Here is a 15,126-nt window from a genome sequence, read left to right on the forward strand (position 1 = left end):
TGCCCAACCACTGAGCCAGTCAGGCGTCCTCATAATGATTCTATTTTATGACTTAACCAAACTGTAACTTCTTTGAGGGGGGGTGGAGGAGGGTGGATATTACAGCATCTAGCTTTGTGCCTTGCAGTCAATAAATAGAGGTTGAAGGAAAACAAATTCAACATGGTTTAGGTTTTTTAATACTTTATTCACAGGAATCTAGGGCCTGCCTTGTCTTCCCTCCTTGCTTCTGTTCTCTGTCTGAATTCATTACTCTACAGGAAGATTTCCAATTCCAAGGTTTTCTTTTTTGCCTGTTTTAAATCAAATGATTTCAGCCTTTGAGGACTTCGGGCGGGACTCAGTCCCAGGGGGCGGGGCCTCCGGGGCGGGTCTGCGCCGAGGCCCCGCCCCCTCCCCTGTCCGCCCCGCCCCCTCCGCTCTCGTCCTTCCCGGCAGCCCCAGCGCCCTTCCCAGCGCTCCTCAAGATGGCGGCCGACAGTGAGGTGAGGTGTTTGCTCCCTGCCTCTCCCGGTCTGTAAGTTTGCTCCTCCGTGTCAGCGCGCGGGGGCTCATTCTCTTTATCTTTCTTTTCCTTTACGGTAGCCCGAGTCCGAGGTATTTGAGATCACGGACTTCACCACTGCCTCGGAATGGGAAAGGTGAGTGAGTCCTGTCAGTGGTTGTCAGTACCGCGGGCCGCGGCGTCCCCTGGCCGCTTCCCCGAGGTAGACCACGTGTGACGCCGCTAATGCGGGAGAAGTAAGGCCCGCGAACCGCGGGCTCTGCGGCTTCTGTCCCCGGTCACCGCACGCCTCTTCCGCGTCTCGCGTCTGCCGAGCGGCGGCCCGCCCCCGTCAGCCCAACCCCTGAGACTCGGCTCTCAGAAAAAGTTTTGTTTGGCTCTCAGACCCCTTTCCTCAGACCTCCGTGGTCGCCCACCCGCAGAAACAGTTCCCCGAGCCACCACTTCCGTGGCTGGTTTCGTTTCCGTTTAACTCCTGTTGTTACCCTAAGCCGTACACTTGGCAGCTGCCGCTTTCCTCTCGTGGGCATAGGTGTACCCTTTCCTGGAGGAGGCCGTCGCGGTGCTGGCGGTGGTCCAAGTGCCGCCCTCCCACCGTCTCCATCCTGCCCTTTAGAATGACCTTTTAAGATAATGCTGCAGTTGGTTTTGGGGACTCTCTGATTCAAGTCGTTGCATTTCCGTGGGTAATGTGCCCAGGCTTCCTGTGCCCATCGCACCTCACTGAACAGCTGAGCGAAATGAGCTGAAAGCCCACTTTGTGAAAGAGTAATAGCTGAGAATGAGAAATTTTCAGGTTGGTGTCACAGAGACCCTTCTGGGTGTGGAGGTCAGTCAGTATTTAGTTCGTTGCAACATTTGATAATCTTTCGGGTTGGGAGAGGAGATTTGCGCATGTTATGTCATTCAACGACTGAGGAAAATATTAAAGATTCCTGCCGGAGGGGCGCCTGGGGGGCTCAGTTGGTTAAGTCGCCAGCTCTTGATCTCAGCTCAGGTCTTGATGTTGAGGTCAGGAGTCCCCAAGCCCTGTGTTGGGCTCCATGCTGGGTAAGGAGCCTACTAAACAAACAAACAAACAAACAAATAAATACATAAGTAAAAAAAAATCAATCAATCAATCCCTGGTGGAATAATAGTTTGATTGTGGTACGCTCCAAAAAATAAAAGTCAGTAAGACGTAGCCATACTGGCAAGGGCTTTATTGAACAGGTGTTCTGTGTCTAGAGTTAAACTAATGGAAAAGAACAAAGACCAAAACAAAACCTTCGATCTATGTGTTACACAAAACAGAAAGTGATTAAATTGTAAGCCAGCTGGTGTGAACTATAAAAAGTTTAGAGAAGGGTGATATTGTGGATCACAATTAGGGGAGATAATTTCATAGAAAAGATAGGAAATGAGCTGGATATTGAAAGTGGAAAGTGGTTGGTTAGATTTGAGAAGGTATTAATATAAGCAGAGATGAGTATAAATGAACCTTTGGGACTTCATGAAGATGTCTTTACTGGAGTAAAGGCTATCTATTGAAGGGAAATAAATAAGATTAATGAGATGAGACAGTCCATGGACAGTCTTCAAAGCTGAGTAAAGAAATCTCTAGACTCAGTGCTTTTAAAATCAGGGATTCTCAACCTTTAGTGTGCATCAGAATCATAGTTTCTGATCATATCTGAGGTGGACCTAAGAATGTGCATTTCTAGCAAGTTCCCAGGTGATGCTGATGTTGCTGGTCAGGAGACCACACTTGGAGAGAACCATTAAAGAACAATGGTGAGACACCCTTGATTTTAGAGTGGCAAAGTGATAGGATGAGAGTTGTTTCAGGAGATTAAGTCAAATGAAGCCCGGTGAGTTACTTTGATCAATAGTTAGATTGGTGATTTGGAGACTGGAGAGGAAGGGAGGGTAGAAAGGAGTATTGTTAGATATTTCAAAAAAGATTTTTAGATAGATACACTTGATGAAATGTTAGAGTAGAAAGAAACATGCAACTGGAGTTTCTTGCCTAAAAGAATGAAGATAAGAAAGTGGGAAGAGTACAGTTTTAGACCAGTTGAATTTGAAATAATAACTTGATGTCTTGAAGGTAGTTAGAAAAATGTCACCTGAATCTTGGAGGGTGGGGGTGAGGAAGCATCAGGAGTATGGAATGGAAACATGATTATTTTCCCTTAGCAAATATTTAAGGTATCCTGAAGTGCAATATTAACTCCTTTAGCTCCTTGTATGGAGATAATTGTTAACACAGTATTGAGTACTACCGCAAAGTAGGAAATTTGGGTTTTGGTTTTTATGCTCATTTTTAGAGCTACAGTAGTGTTTTATAGCACATGGGAAAATGTTAAAGACTTTGGAGTCTTCTTAAACCTTGGGTTTAATGTGTGAATGAAGGTTCTTGTTAATATGTTAGGAGCCATAAAGACAGTTTATTGAGAGGACTGAATGGACTCCTCCCCCAAAAAAGGAGTCCCCCAACTCTTTAATCTTTTGTCCTTTGCAGAAATATTTTTTGAGTGCCTATGTGTCAAATACAGTGCAGGGCGTAGAGGTGTGGTCAATAAAAATAGTTCCTGCTCTTACCGTAAAGTCTAGTAGAAGAGACAGACATGAATCTAATACAAATGAGTCTGTAATTACAATTGAAATAAGAGCTGAGAAGGGAAAGAAATCTGGTCTTACAATGCCTATAACAAAGGAACCTAATATAGAATGCAGAATTAGAGGAAACGGCCCTTCAACTGTGATTTTGAAAGCTTTCAGCAATAAAGTTTTTACATTTTTCTAGTCAAATCTCAACACTTTCAGTAGACTGCAATTTTTCTCTTTTAGGTAGTACTGATAGAATTCATTAAATAAGTGTTTTAATGTGCTCTTTCTGTGAAAGCAATATTATTTTCAATGATTTTTATTATAATCCTCACAGAATAAAAAAATTCTAAGACTTAATATTTTGAGAAAATTTCTTCTAATCTGAATGTGTTGTGAACATTTTGTATCAAAACATATTAATACTTCTGTAGCTTCCATGTTTTCATTTAGTATATGAAATAAGCATTTTCTTATTTCCTCAAATGGTCTTCAAACATGATTTTTTATGGATGCATACTAATCCATTCAGTGGACATACCAGCTCTTTGCTGCAACTGGATAGTTAGGTGGCTTCCAGTTTTTTGCCTTTATAAATACAACGTGCATTTCTAATAAAGATTCATTTATTTCTTTTAGAGAGAGTGGGGTAGGGGCAGAGGGAGACAGTCTTAGACTCCCTGCTGCCGGATACAGGGCATGATCTCGGGATGTTGGTATCACAGCCTGAGGTGAAACCAAGAGTTGGCAGTTTAACCAACTGTGGCAACTCGGCATCCCTCACATGCACATTTGTACTCACAAGTGGATACATCTAAAATTTTTATTTCCTTTTATTTTTGTAAACATGCTAACTTTTCTATTTATTTTCAGAACCAATAATTGCCTTTTGATGAAACTACCCAGAGGTGGATTAGTATATATATTAATACTGCCTTTAGTCTTAAAGAGGAATTAATTAGAAGGTTCATTTAAATCATAAAAATCAGATTTATCATTACTATCATTACTGTCTTAAAACAAATGTAAATATTAACTTATATTGTCACTGAAGGAAAAAACCTGATGCTTGTGAATATATTTTGACTAGAATTAACTCTATTACTCTAGCAATATGATGTAGGTGTTTTGGAGAGCAATTTTGCTGTTAGATTGCATCATACTTCTATAAGAAGTTAGCTTCTTAGTGTAATAAAGTCTTCTGAAAGAGTCTTTTAACGCTACTACTGAGATTTGACAGTTTTAATTTGCTGATATTGACCATGTCACTAGTCAAAATTCATTCTTTTTTTAAAGATTTTTATTCATTTGAGAGAGCGAGTGAGCACTTATAAGTATGAGTGGGGTGATAGGCAAAGGGAGAGGAAGAAGCAGACTCACCACTCAGCTTGGGAGCCCAGTGCAGGTCTCCAGGACTTGGAGATCATGACTTGAGCCAAAGGCAGGTGCTTTACCATCTGAGCCACACAATGCTCTTTCATTCTCTTTAATAGGTCCACTTCATCAGTAGATTTTTAAAAGATTTTATTTATTTGAGAGAGAGAAGCGCATGAGCAGTGGGGAGAGGAAGAAGCAAGCTCCTCACGGAGTAGGCAGCCTGACGATGTGGGGCTTCATCCTAGGACTTTGGATCATGACCCAAGCCAAAGGCAGATGCTCAAGAGACTGAGCCACCCAGGCGCCCCTCATTTAGTAGATTTAAAGATTAGATAGCGATTAGTTTTAAAAGCTGTCAGTTATTAAAGCTGACAAATCTACTTGAAGTTTCTTGCCAGCTGTCTCTTAAAACATGGTTTATTTAATTAATTTTTTAAAAAAGATTTTATTCATTTATTTGGCAGAGCACAAACAGGGAGAGGGAGAAGCAGGCCCCCTGCCGAGCAAGGAGCCAGACCCATGGGGGTGGGGGAGGCATGTGCTCTATCCCAGGACTCCAGGATCATGTCCTGAGCCACAGGTAGATGCTTAAAAGACTGAGCCACCCAGGCACCCAACATGGTTTATTTTAGTGAGCAAAGTTCAAAGTTCCTGGATGTTTTCTTTTGGGGGAAGAAGGAGATCAATCTTAATTTAAGATATTCTTAAATATCTTCAAAGGAAAAGTTAATTTAAATAGATTAATTATTTTGAGGGTGGGGAAAAAATTATTGGTTTCATAGTTATCTTTAATAGTATCCTTTTAGTCTCTCAGTTTTGATTTCTGTTCCAAATTTGTATTCATTTTAATGTAGAGAGATATATGCTTAATTTATATTTTATGGAAGCAGAATGCCTATGTTGGGTAAGCTGTAGACTTTTTAAAAAGTCAAAATTTGGGGTGCCTGGGTGGCTCAGTTGGCAGAGCTTGGGACTCTTGATTTGGGATTGTGAGTTTGAGTCCCACATTGGGGGGGGGGTTAACTTTAAAAAACATTAAAATGTAAGAATTCTTGGATTAGAGAAGATTATTTCCACATTTATTCCACATCCATAAATTAGACTAATAATACATTTCAGTTTTTTTTTTTTTTAAGATTTTATTTATTTATTCATGAGAGACATAGAGAGGCAGAGACATAGAGGGAGAAGCAGCCTCCATGCAGGAAGCCCGATTGATGTAAGACTCATTCCCTGGACTGTGGGATCACACCCTGAGTCAAAGGCAGATGCTCAACTGCTGAGGCACCCAGGCATCCCTAGGCTAATAATACAAACCTTACTGAGCCTTTTCTGATAAAAATGTTAAAATATAAAACCTACTTGTTTAAAGAAATTGTGTAATAATAGTTTAAAAAAAAAAGGTTATTATATGTTCAGAAAGTTGTTTTGTTTTTTGTTTTGTTTTTGTTTTTTTTACTCCTCCCTAGGTTTATTTCCAAAGTTGAAGAAGTTTTAAATGATTGGAAACTGATTGGAAACTCTTTGGGAAAGCCACTTGAAAAGGTCAGATCTATTTGCTGGTGTCTCTAAATAAGTATTTACTTTGAAACTTCTATTTTTAAGCCCTTTGCTGCATTTGGTACATTGAATTAAATTTTTTTTAAAGTTCTGTATGATTTATGAACATAAAGTGGCACCTGGAAGAACTTGGATTTGAATCTGGCAAAAAACATATGTAAGACATTTATGAACTATTTTTAAATAAAATTTTATATGTATAATGTCATTCTTTGTGAGTGATTTTCTGTTTCTTCTCATGTTTACTTCTTTCTTTCTCCCTTAGAATGTTAGAAAATCTTTTTAAAAGTTTTTTGTTTGGTCAGAGAAACATTGCAATTACCAGCTTCATGGGTAGAGTATATTGCCTAACTGATGAGGAAAAATCTTGGTCTTAACTGACTTGGTGTTATTAGCAGGTTTTTCACTCAAGTTTTGTACTTTACAATTCCACTAATAGTATTTGTCTCCCTCCCACCCCCTTTTTTAACCTTATGGATGTTTTGAGGATATTTAAGAATGAAGAAAACATTCAAAATTGAAGTAGAGTTTTAATTCTAATCTAAGGTATTGCTGGATATTAAGATACTTAATTCTAATCTAAGATAAACCATACCCCAAATAATTACTAAAGAATATACTCTGAGAACAAACCTGGATTTTCTGTTTTTCACTAAAGGGAATTAACAATTTGATTTTAAGCTTATGTAGATGCTTTGTTTTATTAGACAATTTTTTGAAGTAAAATTGATTGTTTTTATTCTAAGTCTTATTAACTGCAGTTTATCTCTTGGTAGGGGACTCTCAATATTTATGAGGGTTTTTAAGCTTTATTGTGATAACAGAATTTGAGACTATCAAAGCATTAGGATTTTCCTCTTGATTCATATGCGTAAGGAAAAAAAAGTAACATTGCACGTGGAAATCCCACATCTTTAAAAAAACATCATTGAAAGGTGCTGAGATGCAAATTGATTTATTAAAATCTTTTTATGAATACATTTTTGAGTAGAAAATGTAAAGTTTTCAAACAGATCATTCTATTCACTTGAAACAAACGTAACGATATAGTTGACAGTAAAATTAGGGCAAAACAAGGTGGCTACTGGAATGGGAAATGATTTGCAGCACTAAAAAGAGAGCTAAACTGGGTATTTGTGAGCTCTGATGTTATTTATATGCCTTAATACTTTGATTTATGTGTATTTACTAAGTATCTGCTGTGTGCCAGATCTGAAGAAATAATGAATAAGACAAGATCCATACTGCCATTGAACATAAATTCTGATGAGGAGCTAAAGTGATAAATAACTAAGCAAATAAGATTTAAAATTTTAAATGCTAAATTCAATTTTGGCATATAAATTGGGTACTGTATTCCACGTATAGAGCATACTGCCAGCATGGGTTAAAGGAAGGTTGACTCTCTCCAACCCTTTCCTCCCTATAGATGGTAGTAAATAAATGAGTTAGGGAAAACATGACTAGATTGCAAGGTGAGCTGTTAACTGTGATGAATAGTTTAAAGAACAGAGATTATTGAGCATATAAAAGAAAGTTTACACAGTGACTGAAGTGATTTTAATTCATAAGGGGGACAGTGATTACCAATTCTCTTCCTCCACTGATGGGAGAATTGAGAAATTTTAAAAAACTTTTTAATTATGAAAAATTCAAACATTTATAAAATAGACAAAATAGTGTGATCAACTCCCATCTGCCCGTCACTCAATTTCAACAATGTTATATTTTCTTATTTCAGTAGTACCTCTACCAACTCTCCACCCCCTACTAGATTTTTAAAAGTTTTTAAAATAAAATTTACATATAGTATGCAAAACTGCTTAATTTGAAGAAATGTTTGTATCCGTGTAACAGCGGTCCTCACTCAGGAACTTTGGGAAACATTGCCATCACCCCAGAAAGGTTCCTAGCAACCCTTTCCAGTTAATCCCGGTGCTCCTCACTGCTGTTCCCCAGGCAGGTGCTGTTCTCGCTCTCTCTTTTTTTTTTTTTTTTTTTTTTTAAACAGCAGATTACTTTCGGCTTGGATCTTGAATTTCATATATATGGCATCATACAGTAGATACTCTTTGTGCCTGGCTTCTTTGTGCCTGCAAGAATCACTGTTTCTTTTTATTACTGAGTTGTACACTCTTGTATGAATATACTGCAGTTTCACTTGTTGGCAGACATACTAGCTATGAATAAAGCAGAACATTCTTGTATGAGACATTTGGAGACGTATGTTTTTATTTCTCTTAGATAAATACCTGGGAGTGAAATTACTAGGTCACAGGATAGGTATATGTTTAACTTTTTAAGGAACTGCTAAAGTTTTTTGTACCATATTATTTACCTAGCAGCAGTACGTATATGAGAGTTTGGGCGGCTCTGCATTCTCACCAATTGCTTGTTTTCAGTCTTAAAAATTCTAGTTGTTCTAGTGGGTATGTAGTTTGTAGAATTATTTGTATTTCTCATTCTGGTTTTCATTTGCATTTCTCTGATGAATATTAACATGATTGACTTTTCATGTGCTTATTAGCCATTTGTTTGTCTTTCTTTGTGGAATGTCTATTCAGTTTTTTGTCCGTGTTTTAAATTGATTTGGGTTTTTATTAATTTATAGGAGTCTTTTAGTTCTTTTGTGTACTCTGCTTTTAAGTCTTTTCTCAGGTAGTAGTTTTCTAAATCGTGAAGATACTCTTTTTATGTTTTCTTCTAAAGCCTTTTTATCATTTTAGCTTTTAGGTCTGGGATCCATCTTGAACTAAGTATATGGTTTGAAGTGAGAAATCATGGTTCATTGTTTACATATGGATATCTTTCTAGAACCCTCTGTTGAAAACACTTTTCTCCATTAAATTTGTCAAGACGGTTGACATAGGGAGTTACCTTCTGGAATCTGTATTCATTAATCTATTTGATAGTACTGTGTCAGTACTACATTGACTTGACTACTGTAGTTTAGGGTTTCCCAACCTTGGCATTGAAATTTTGAGCCAGATTGTTATGGGGCTGCCTCATGCAGTATAGAGTATTTAATGGTATCCCTGGACTCTTTTTAACTATTAGATGCCAATAGCACTTTCCCAATGATGACAACCAAAAATGTATCTAGACATTGCCACATGTCCTCTGAGAGGCAAAATTGTCTTCAATTGAGAACTGTATAGCTTTAAAGTAAGTCCCGAAGTTAATGTAAATTTTCAGCTTTTGTTGTTTTCCCAAGATTGTTTTGTCTGTTCTAGGTACTTTATGTTTCTATTATGGACTTTAGAGTGAGCTTCTCAATTTCTTTAGAAAGGATTATAATTATGCTGGAACTAATTTGGTTTGTGTTCAATTTATAGAATACTTTGGGGGAGAAGTGACATTTGGACAGTCTTGAAGCTTCCAATCGTAAAAATGGCTCATTCCTCCATTTATTTAAGTCTTTAATTTTTCTCGGCAGTGCTTTAAAGTTTTTGGTGGAGGTCTTGTCTTTTGTTAAATTTATTACTAAGTCTTTTATGTTGTATGCAATTGTAAGTGGAATTATTTTTTAGCTTCATTTTTCATTAGCACATAGACATACAGTAAAATTTTTTATGTTGACTTTAAAAAATTCTTTTTGAGTATAGTTGACATACAATGTTACATTGGTTTTAGGCGTACAACATAGCGATTTGATGAGTTTATACATTATACTATGCTCACGTGTATCATCTGCCACCATACAGCATATACAGTTTCATTGATTATATTCTTTATGCGGTTTCTTTTATTCCGATGTCTTACTCATTCCATCCCTGGAAACCTGTGTCTCCCACTCCTCTTCACCCATTTTGCCCATTCCCCCCACTGACCTCCCCTCTGGTAACCATCAGTTTGGTCTCTGTATTTATAGGTTTTATGTTGACTTTGTATCATGAGATCTGGCTAAAGTAAAGGTCCATAATCTTAGTGTTAATTCTTTTGCATTTGCTACATTCGTAACCATGTTGCCTGTAAATATGTGTCCATATTTTACTTCTTTTTCAATTTTTGTCGTTTTTATTTCTTACTGTTTCTGCACTAACCAGGAATTTTTTTTTTTTTTTTAAATACTAAAACAGGTAGTGACCCCTCTCATTTATGCACAGTGTCATCAGGGTAGTCTTTTTCTGTTTGTTTGTTTTTTAAACAAACTCTGTGCCCAACATGGGGCTTGAATTCACGACCCTGAGATCAAGAGGTGCACACTTCTACTGACTGAGCCAGTCAGGTACCCCTAACCAGGACTTTTAGTAAGATGTTGAGAACTGTTGAAAGCAGACGTTCTTGCCTTTTTCTCCTTGTAAGGGAAGAAATGCTCAGTGCTTCAACATTAAAAACATCTTAAGTTCTTCATAGGTGTCCTTTATAAGTTTGAGGAAATTTTTCTCTTAGTTTACCAAAAGCTTTAATTTTTTTAAAATCATGAATGAGTGTTTAATTTTTTTTTTTTTAATTTTTATTTATTTATGATAGTCACAGAGAGAGAAAGAGAGAGAGGCAGAGACACAGGCAGAGGGAGAAGCAGGCTCCATGCACTGGAGAAGCAGGCTCCATGCACTGGGAGCCCGATGTGGGATTCGATCCCGGGTCCCCAGGATCACGCCCTGGGCCAAAGGCAGGCACCAAATCGCCGCGCCACCCAGGGATCCCGAGTGTTTAATTTTGTTAAAAATTTTTATTTATTTATGATAGTCACACACACACACACACACACAGAGAGAGAGAGAGAGAGAGAGAGAGGCAGAGACATAGGCAGAGGGAGAAGCAGGCTGCATGCACCGGGAGCCCGACGTGGGACTCGATCCCGGGTCTCCAGGATCGCGCCCTGGGCCAAAGGCAGGTGCCAAACCGCTGCGCCACCCAGGGATCACCGAGTGTTTAATTTTTTGAAATTTTACTCTGTAGCTATTGAAATAATCATGTGGCTATTTTGTTTTCTAAATGTGGTAAATCATGTTGATTTAATTTTTTTTTTTCTTTTTTTTTTTTGTGGTGAAATACATACAAGATTACCGTTAGGTGTAAAACTCAGTGGCATTAAAGTACTTTGACATTGTTGAAGTTTTTGTCAACCCAAACTGAAAACTTCATTCTCCTTAAGCAGTAACTTCCTCTCGCCTACTCTAAGCCCCTGGTAACTGCTATTCTATTTCTGTTGCTGTGAATTTGAGTAACCTAAGTATCTCATATAAGTGGGATCACGTAGTATTTATTAGGCCTTTTGTTTCTGGCTTATTTCACTAAGCGTAACGTCAAGATTCACCATGTTGTGCAATGTGTCAGAATTTTCTTTTTATGATGTAATAATCATTTTATGTACATACCACATTTTGTTAATCCATTCATCTATTGGTGAACACTTGAGTTGTGTCTACTTTTTGGCTATTATGAATTATATTATGAATAATTATGGATAATATTCCAGTGTATGTATATACCATATTTAAAGACAGTTTTTGCAAATTAGATAGTTGAGGATCAGTCAGTGATGAGAATAGTTTTCTGAATTGAAGTAAATCAAAATGAAAGCAGCATTCAGTTACCTATAATGTTTTTAGGAATAGGATTATTTAAGGTAAGGTTTAGTCTTTTTTTTCCCTCCTCCATCTTCCTTCCTTCCTTCCTTCCTTCCTTCCTTCCTTCCTTCCTTCCTTCCTTCCTTCCTTCCTTCCTTCCTTCCTTCCTTCCATTTATTTCATTTATTTATTCTCAAGAGAATAGAGAGAGAGAGAGGCAGAGACATCGGCAGAGGGAGAAGCAGGGTTCCTGTGCAGAGCCTGATGTGGGACTCCATCCCAGAACCCTGGGGTCATGACCTGAGCTGAAGGCGGATGCTCAACCACTGAGCCATCCAGGTGTCCTCTTTTTCCTTTCAATAATAACTATAGTGTATGTAACTTTCCTGAATATTATGCAGAAGGAAAAAATTAGCATTTTATCATATTTCCTATTTCAAATTGAAAGTTTTTGGAGTTCTTTGTTGTATGAAAGTTTCTATTGTAATATAAAAAGTCAGGAGATATTTTTAAGGAGAGAGCCTAGTGATAAAGAGTGGGCTCTAAAGTCCCACTGCTTGTGTTGGAAATCTAGTTCTATTGCTTACTATAACCCCACGTGGCACTATGCCATCTCAGTGTTAGCTGCTGCTGCTGCTACTTTTGCTGCTGCATCTCTCTCAGAAATATTCACCAGAGGCTTTAAAATGATAGTTGCTTAAGCAGAGTAGAATATAAACACAGAGAATTACTTAACACTTCTTCTAATAAAATTGATTCATTGATTCCTTAGAGCTCCTAGAAGTTAAGCTGGGGAGAAATGAAGTTTTATGTACTGTGTTCTGGCTGAAAAAGCTCAGGTTTAACCTGAGATAGATTAGAGGTATCTTCAGACATTTTTAGTTCTATTTTTTCCTAGTTCTTACTTTCTTTTGTATATTTTAAAGAGATTTTTTGCTTGCCATTGAGTTATAGCATAGCATTCTTTGTGAAGTAAAATTTTCTGTGTATATATCATGCATTACATTTTGAACTTTAGATTGATATAGGGCCCATGCCACTGTTTAAACAAATACTGTATAAACAAATGAGAAGGTCATCTCTACAGATGAAGAGGTCAGATCAAGAGATAAAATGCTTGGGCTTAAATTACAAGCCATGCTGACTTGGATAAGCGTAAATTCTGCCTGTGGAGATAGGCCCTAACTCCTGTTAGAGCTGAGTGCCAGAGGTGGCCATGAAGAGTACTTGTTGCCTATAAAGAAGACTTATTTGTGTCAACCAACGTATCTTATGGATTCTTAAATCTACTGGCTAGTTCTTTTTTGGAAAAGCTTGTTTTTGTTAGTGATTGACTTGTAGTGGGCTCTATCCTCTTAGGATCTCTTACTGTTAGAGTTCTTAGGTAGTTGAATGTTCTCTGGATGAATTATGGCTCTTTATTGATCCAAGAGGGACTAATAACAAGTTCCCCTTTGTTTGCGAATTTCCTTTGTTAGGGTTTTTAATAACCCTGTGGAACTAAAGTCAAAGTTCCATGCAGAAGAGCTTTTGGACTGAGCCTTAATGTCATTCCCCTCTCTACTTCTATGCTTTTAGTGGAATGATCCTGATCCAGACTGAGGGCCAACCAGGCTACCTGTGAAGAGTGGAAGGTATATAGATGACTGTTTTGGGGCGGTGGGGAGGGGTTGTGTTTGTGAGATTAGATATAATTTATTAATTTCAAGTCGTCATGGCCAGTATCCATGATTGTATAATAAATACAAGGAACTGGAAACTGCCATGATACACTCATTACATACTTCTGTCCATTTCACAACAAACAAATCCTCAAATATAACAAATCTCCTTTTTACAAAATATGTGGAAAATGTAATGTCAGCTTTCTAGATTAAATGTGTTCTTTCACATTTTTGCTTTTAGAGTTATTGTTTGGAGTCATCAGATTATCTGTTGGAATTGAGTTTTGTAGTAGTTCCCACTTATCCAAGTGGGATATGTTACAAAAAGCCCTGTGGATGCCTGAAACCATGAATAGTTTTGAACGCTGTAGATGCTTTTTCCTATATGTGCATACATATAACAATGTTTAATTTATGAAGTAGGCCCAGTAAGAAATTAACAACTGATAGTAAAACAGAATAATTATAACAATACATTGTAGGGACACCTGTGTGGGTCAGTGGTTAAGCATCTGCCTTCAGCCCAGGGCATGATCCTGGAAACCCAGGATCGAGTCCCACATCAGGCTCCTCCGTGGAGCTTGCTTCTCCCTCTGCCTATGTCTCTGCCTTCCTCTCACTCTCTCTCTCTCTGTCTCTCATGAATAAATAAATGTTAAAAAAAAAACACAGTATACTGTTATAAAAGTTATGTAAATATTTCTCTCAAAATATCTTATTGTACTATGCTCACCCCTCTTTTCCCTCTTGTGATGATGTGAGGTGATAAAATGTCTACGTTATGAGGTGAAGTAAAATGAATGACATAGACATCATGATGTAGAGTTAGTTAGCCTTCTATTGATTTTCTGACGATTTATCAGAAGGAGGGTCATCCACTTTTGGACCCACATTGTGGTTATATGTGTCTGTTGAAAGTGAAACCATGGATGAGGGGCAACTACTCTACCAGGTGTTTATTTACTTTGCCAGCCTACTAGCATATTTGTTTTGTTTTAGGAAAACTGCTTGAAAAGCATATAGTTTTAGAGTCACTTATGACTAGAGAAAGACTTGGTTTATTTTATCCAGAAATGGATGAAGTGTTCACTGAATTTAAAAAAAAACTTCTTTATTTTTTATTTTTTTAAAGATTTTATTTATTCATTCATGAGAGACACAGAGAGAAAGAGAGGCAGAGACATAGGCAGAGGGAGAAGCAGGCTCCATGCAGAGAGCCTGACATGGGACTCGATCCAGGGTCTCCAGGATCATGCCCTGGGCTGAAGGTGGCACTAAACCGCTGAGCCATCCGGGCTGCCCTATTTTTTTTTTTTTAATTTATTTATTTTAGAGTAAGTGTGCACACAAGCATGAATGTGAGCAGGGGGAGGGGCAGAGGGAGAGAGAATCCCCAGGCAGACTTCCTGCCAAATGTGGAGCTGGATGCGTCGGGGCTCCACCCCAGGACGCAGAGCTGGGTGACCTGGGTGGAAACCAAGAGCCAACTACTTAATGGACTGAGCCATTCATGTGCCCCCCCCCCTTTTTTTTTAAGTTTTATTTATTTATTCATTAGAGACGCACAGAGAGAGGCAGAGACACAGGCAGAGGGAGAAGCAGGCTCCCTTCAAGGAGCCAGATGTGGGACTCAGTCCCGGGTCTCCAGGATCAAGCCCTGAGCTGAAGGCAGACGCTTAACTGCTGAGCCTCCCAAATGTCCTCCTTCTTTATTTTTAACGAAGATAATTGTGCATTCAGATTTGAAACTGCCTAGAATGTTTTTCAGAGTAGATAGTTGTAAAATACTGTGATTATAAGAAAATCTCAGTCTAAATTTTTTATTGAGGTATCAGTTATATGTCATAAAGTTCACCAGTTTAAGGTGTATAATTCAATGATTTTTATATTGACTGAGCTGTATAACAATGACCAC

At 38.1% G+C, this 15,126-nt stretch overlaps 1 protein-coding gene across 7 annotated transcripts in view; it reads left to right on the forward strand.

Annotated features, from left to right (window-relative positions):
• Positions 1–409: 409 nt before the first annotated feature.
• RAB3GAP1 (RAB3 GTPase activating protein catalytic subunit 1) overlaps positions 410–15,126 on the forward strand; it is a 96,953-nt gene continuing 82,236 nt past the window's right edge. For 5 of the 7 annotated variants that reach the window (XM_077861520.1, XM_077861522.1, XM_077861521.1 and 2 more), the window contains exons 1-3: positions 410–485; positions 586–641; positions 5,941–6,016. In XM_077861520.1, the coding sequence (XP_077717646.1) occupies positions 468–485; positions 586–641; positions 5,941–6,016 (150 nt within the window). In that variant the 5' untranslated portion in view covers positions 410–467. Of the gene's footprint in view, positions 486–583; positions 642–5,940; positions 6,017–13,125; positions 13,182–15,126 lie in introns of those variants that run through there. The other 2 variants (XM_077861526.1, XM_077861523.1) reach the window with 2 other exon arrangements.

This window comes from Canis aureus, chromosome 20 (assembly GCF_053574225.1).
Source record: "Canis aureus isolate CA01 chromosome 20, VMU_Caureus_v.1.0, whole genome shotgun sequence".
Lineage (NCBI taxonomy): Eukaryota > Metazoa > Chordata > Mammalia > Carnivora > Canidae > Canis > Canis aureus.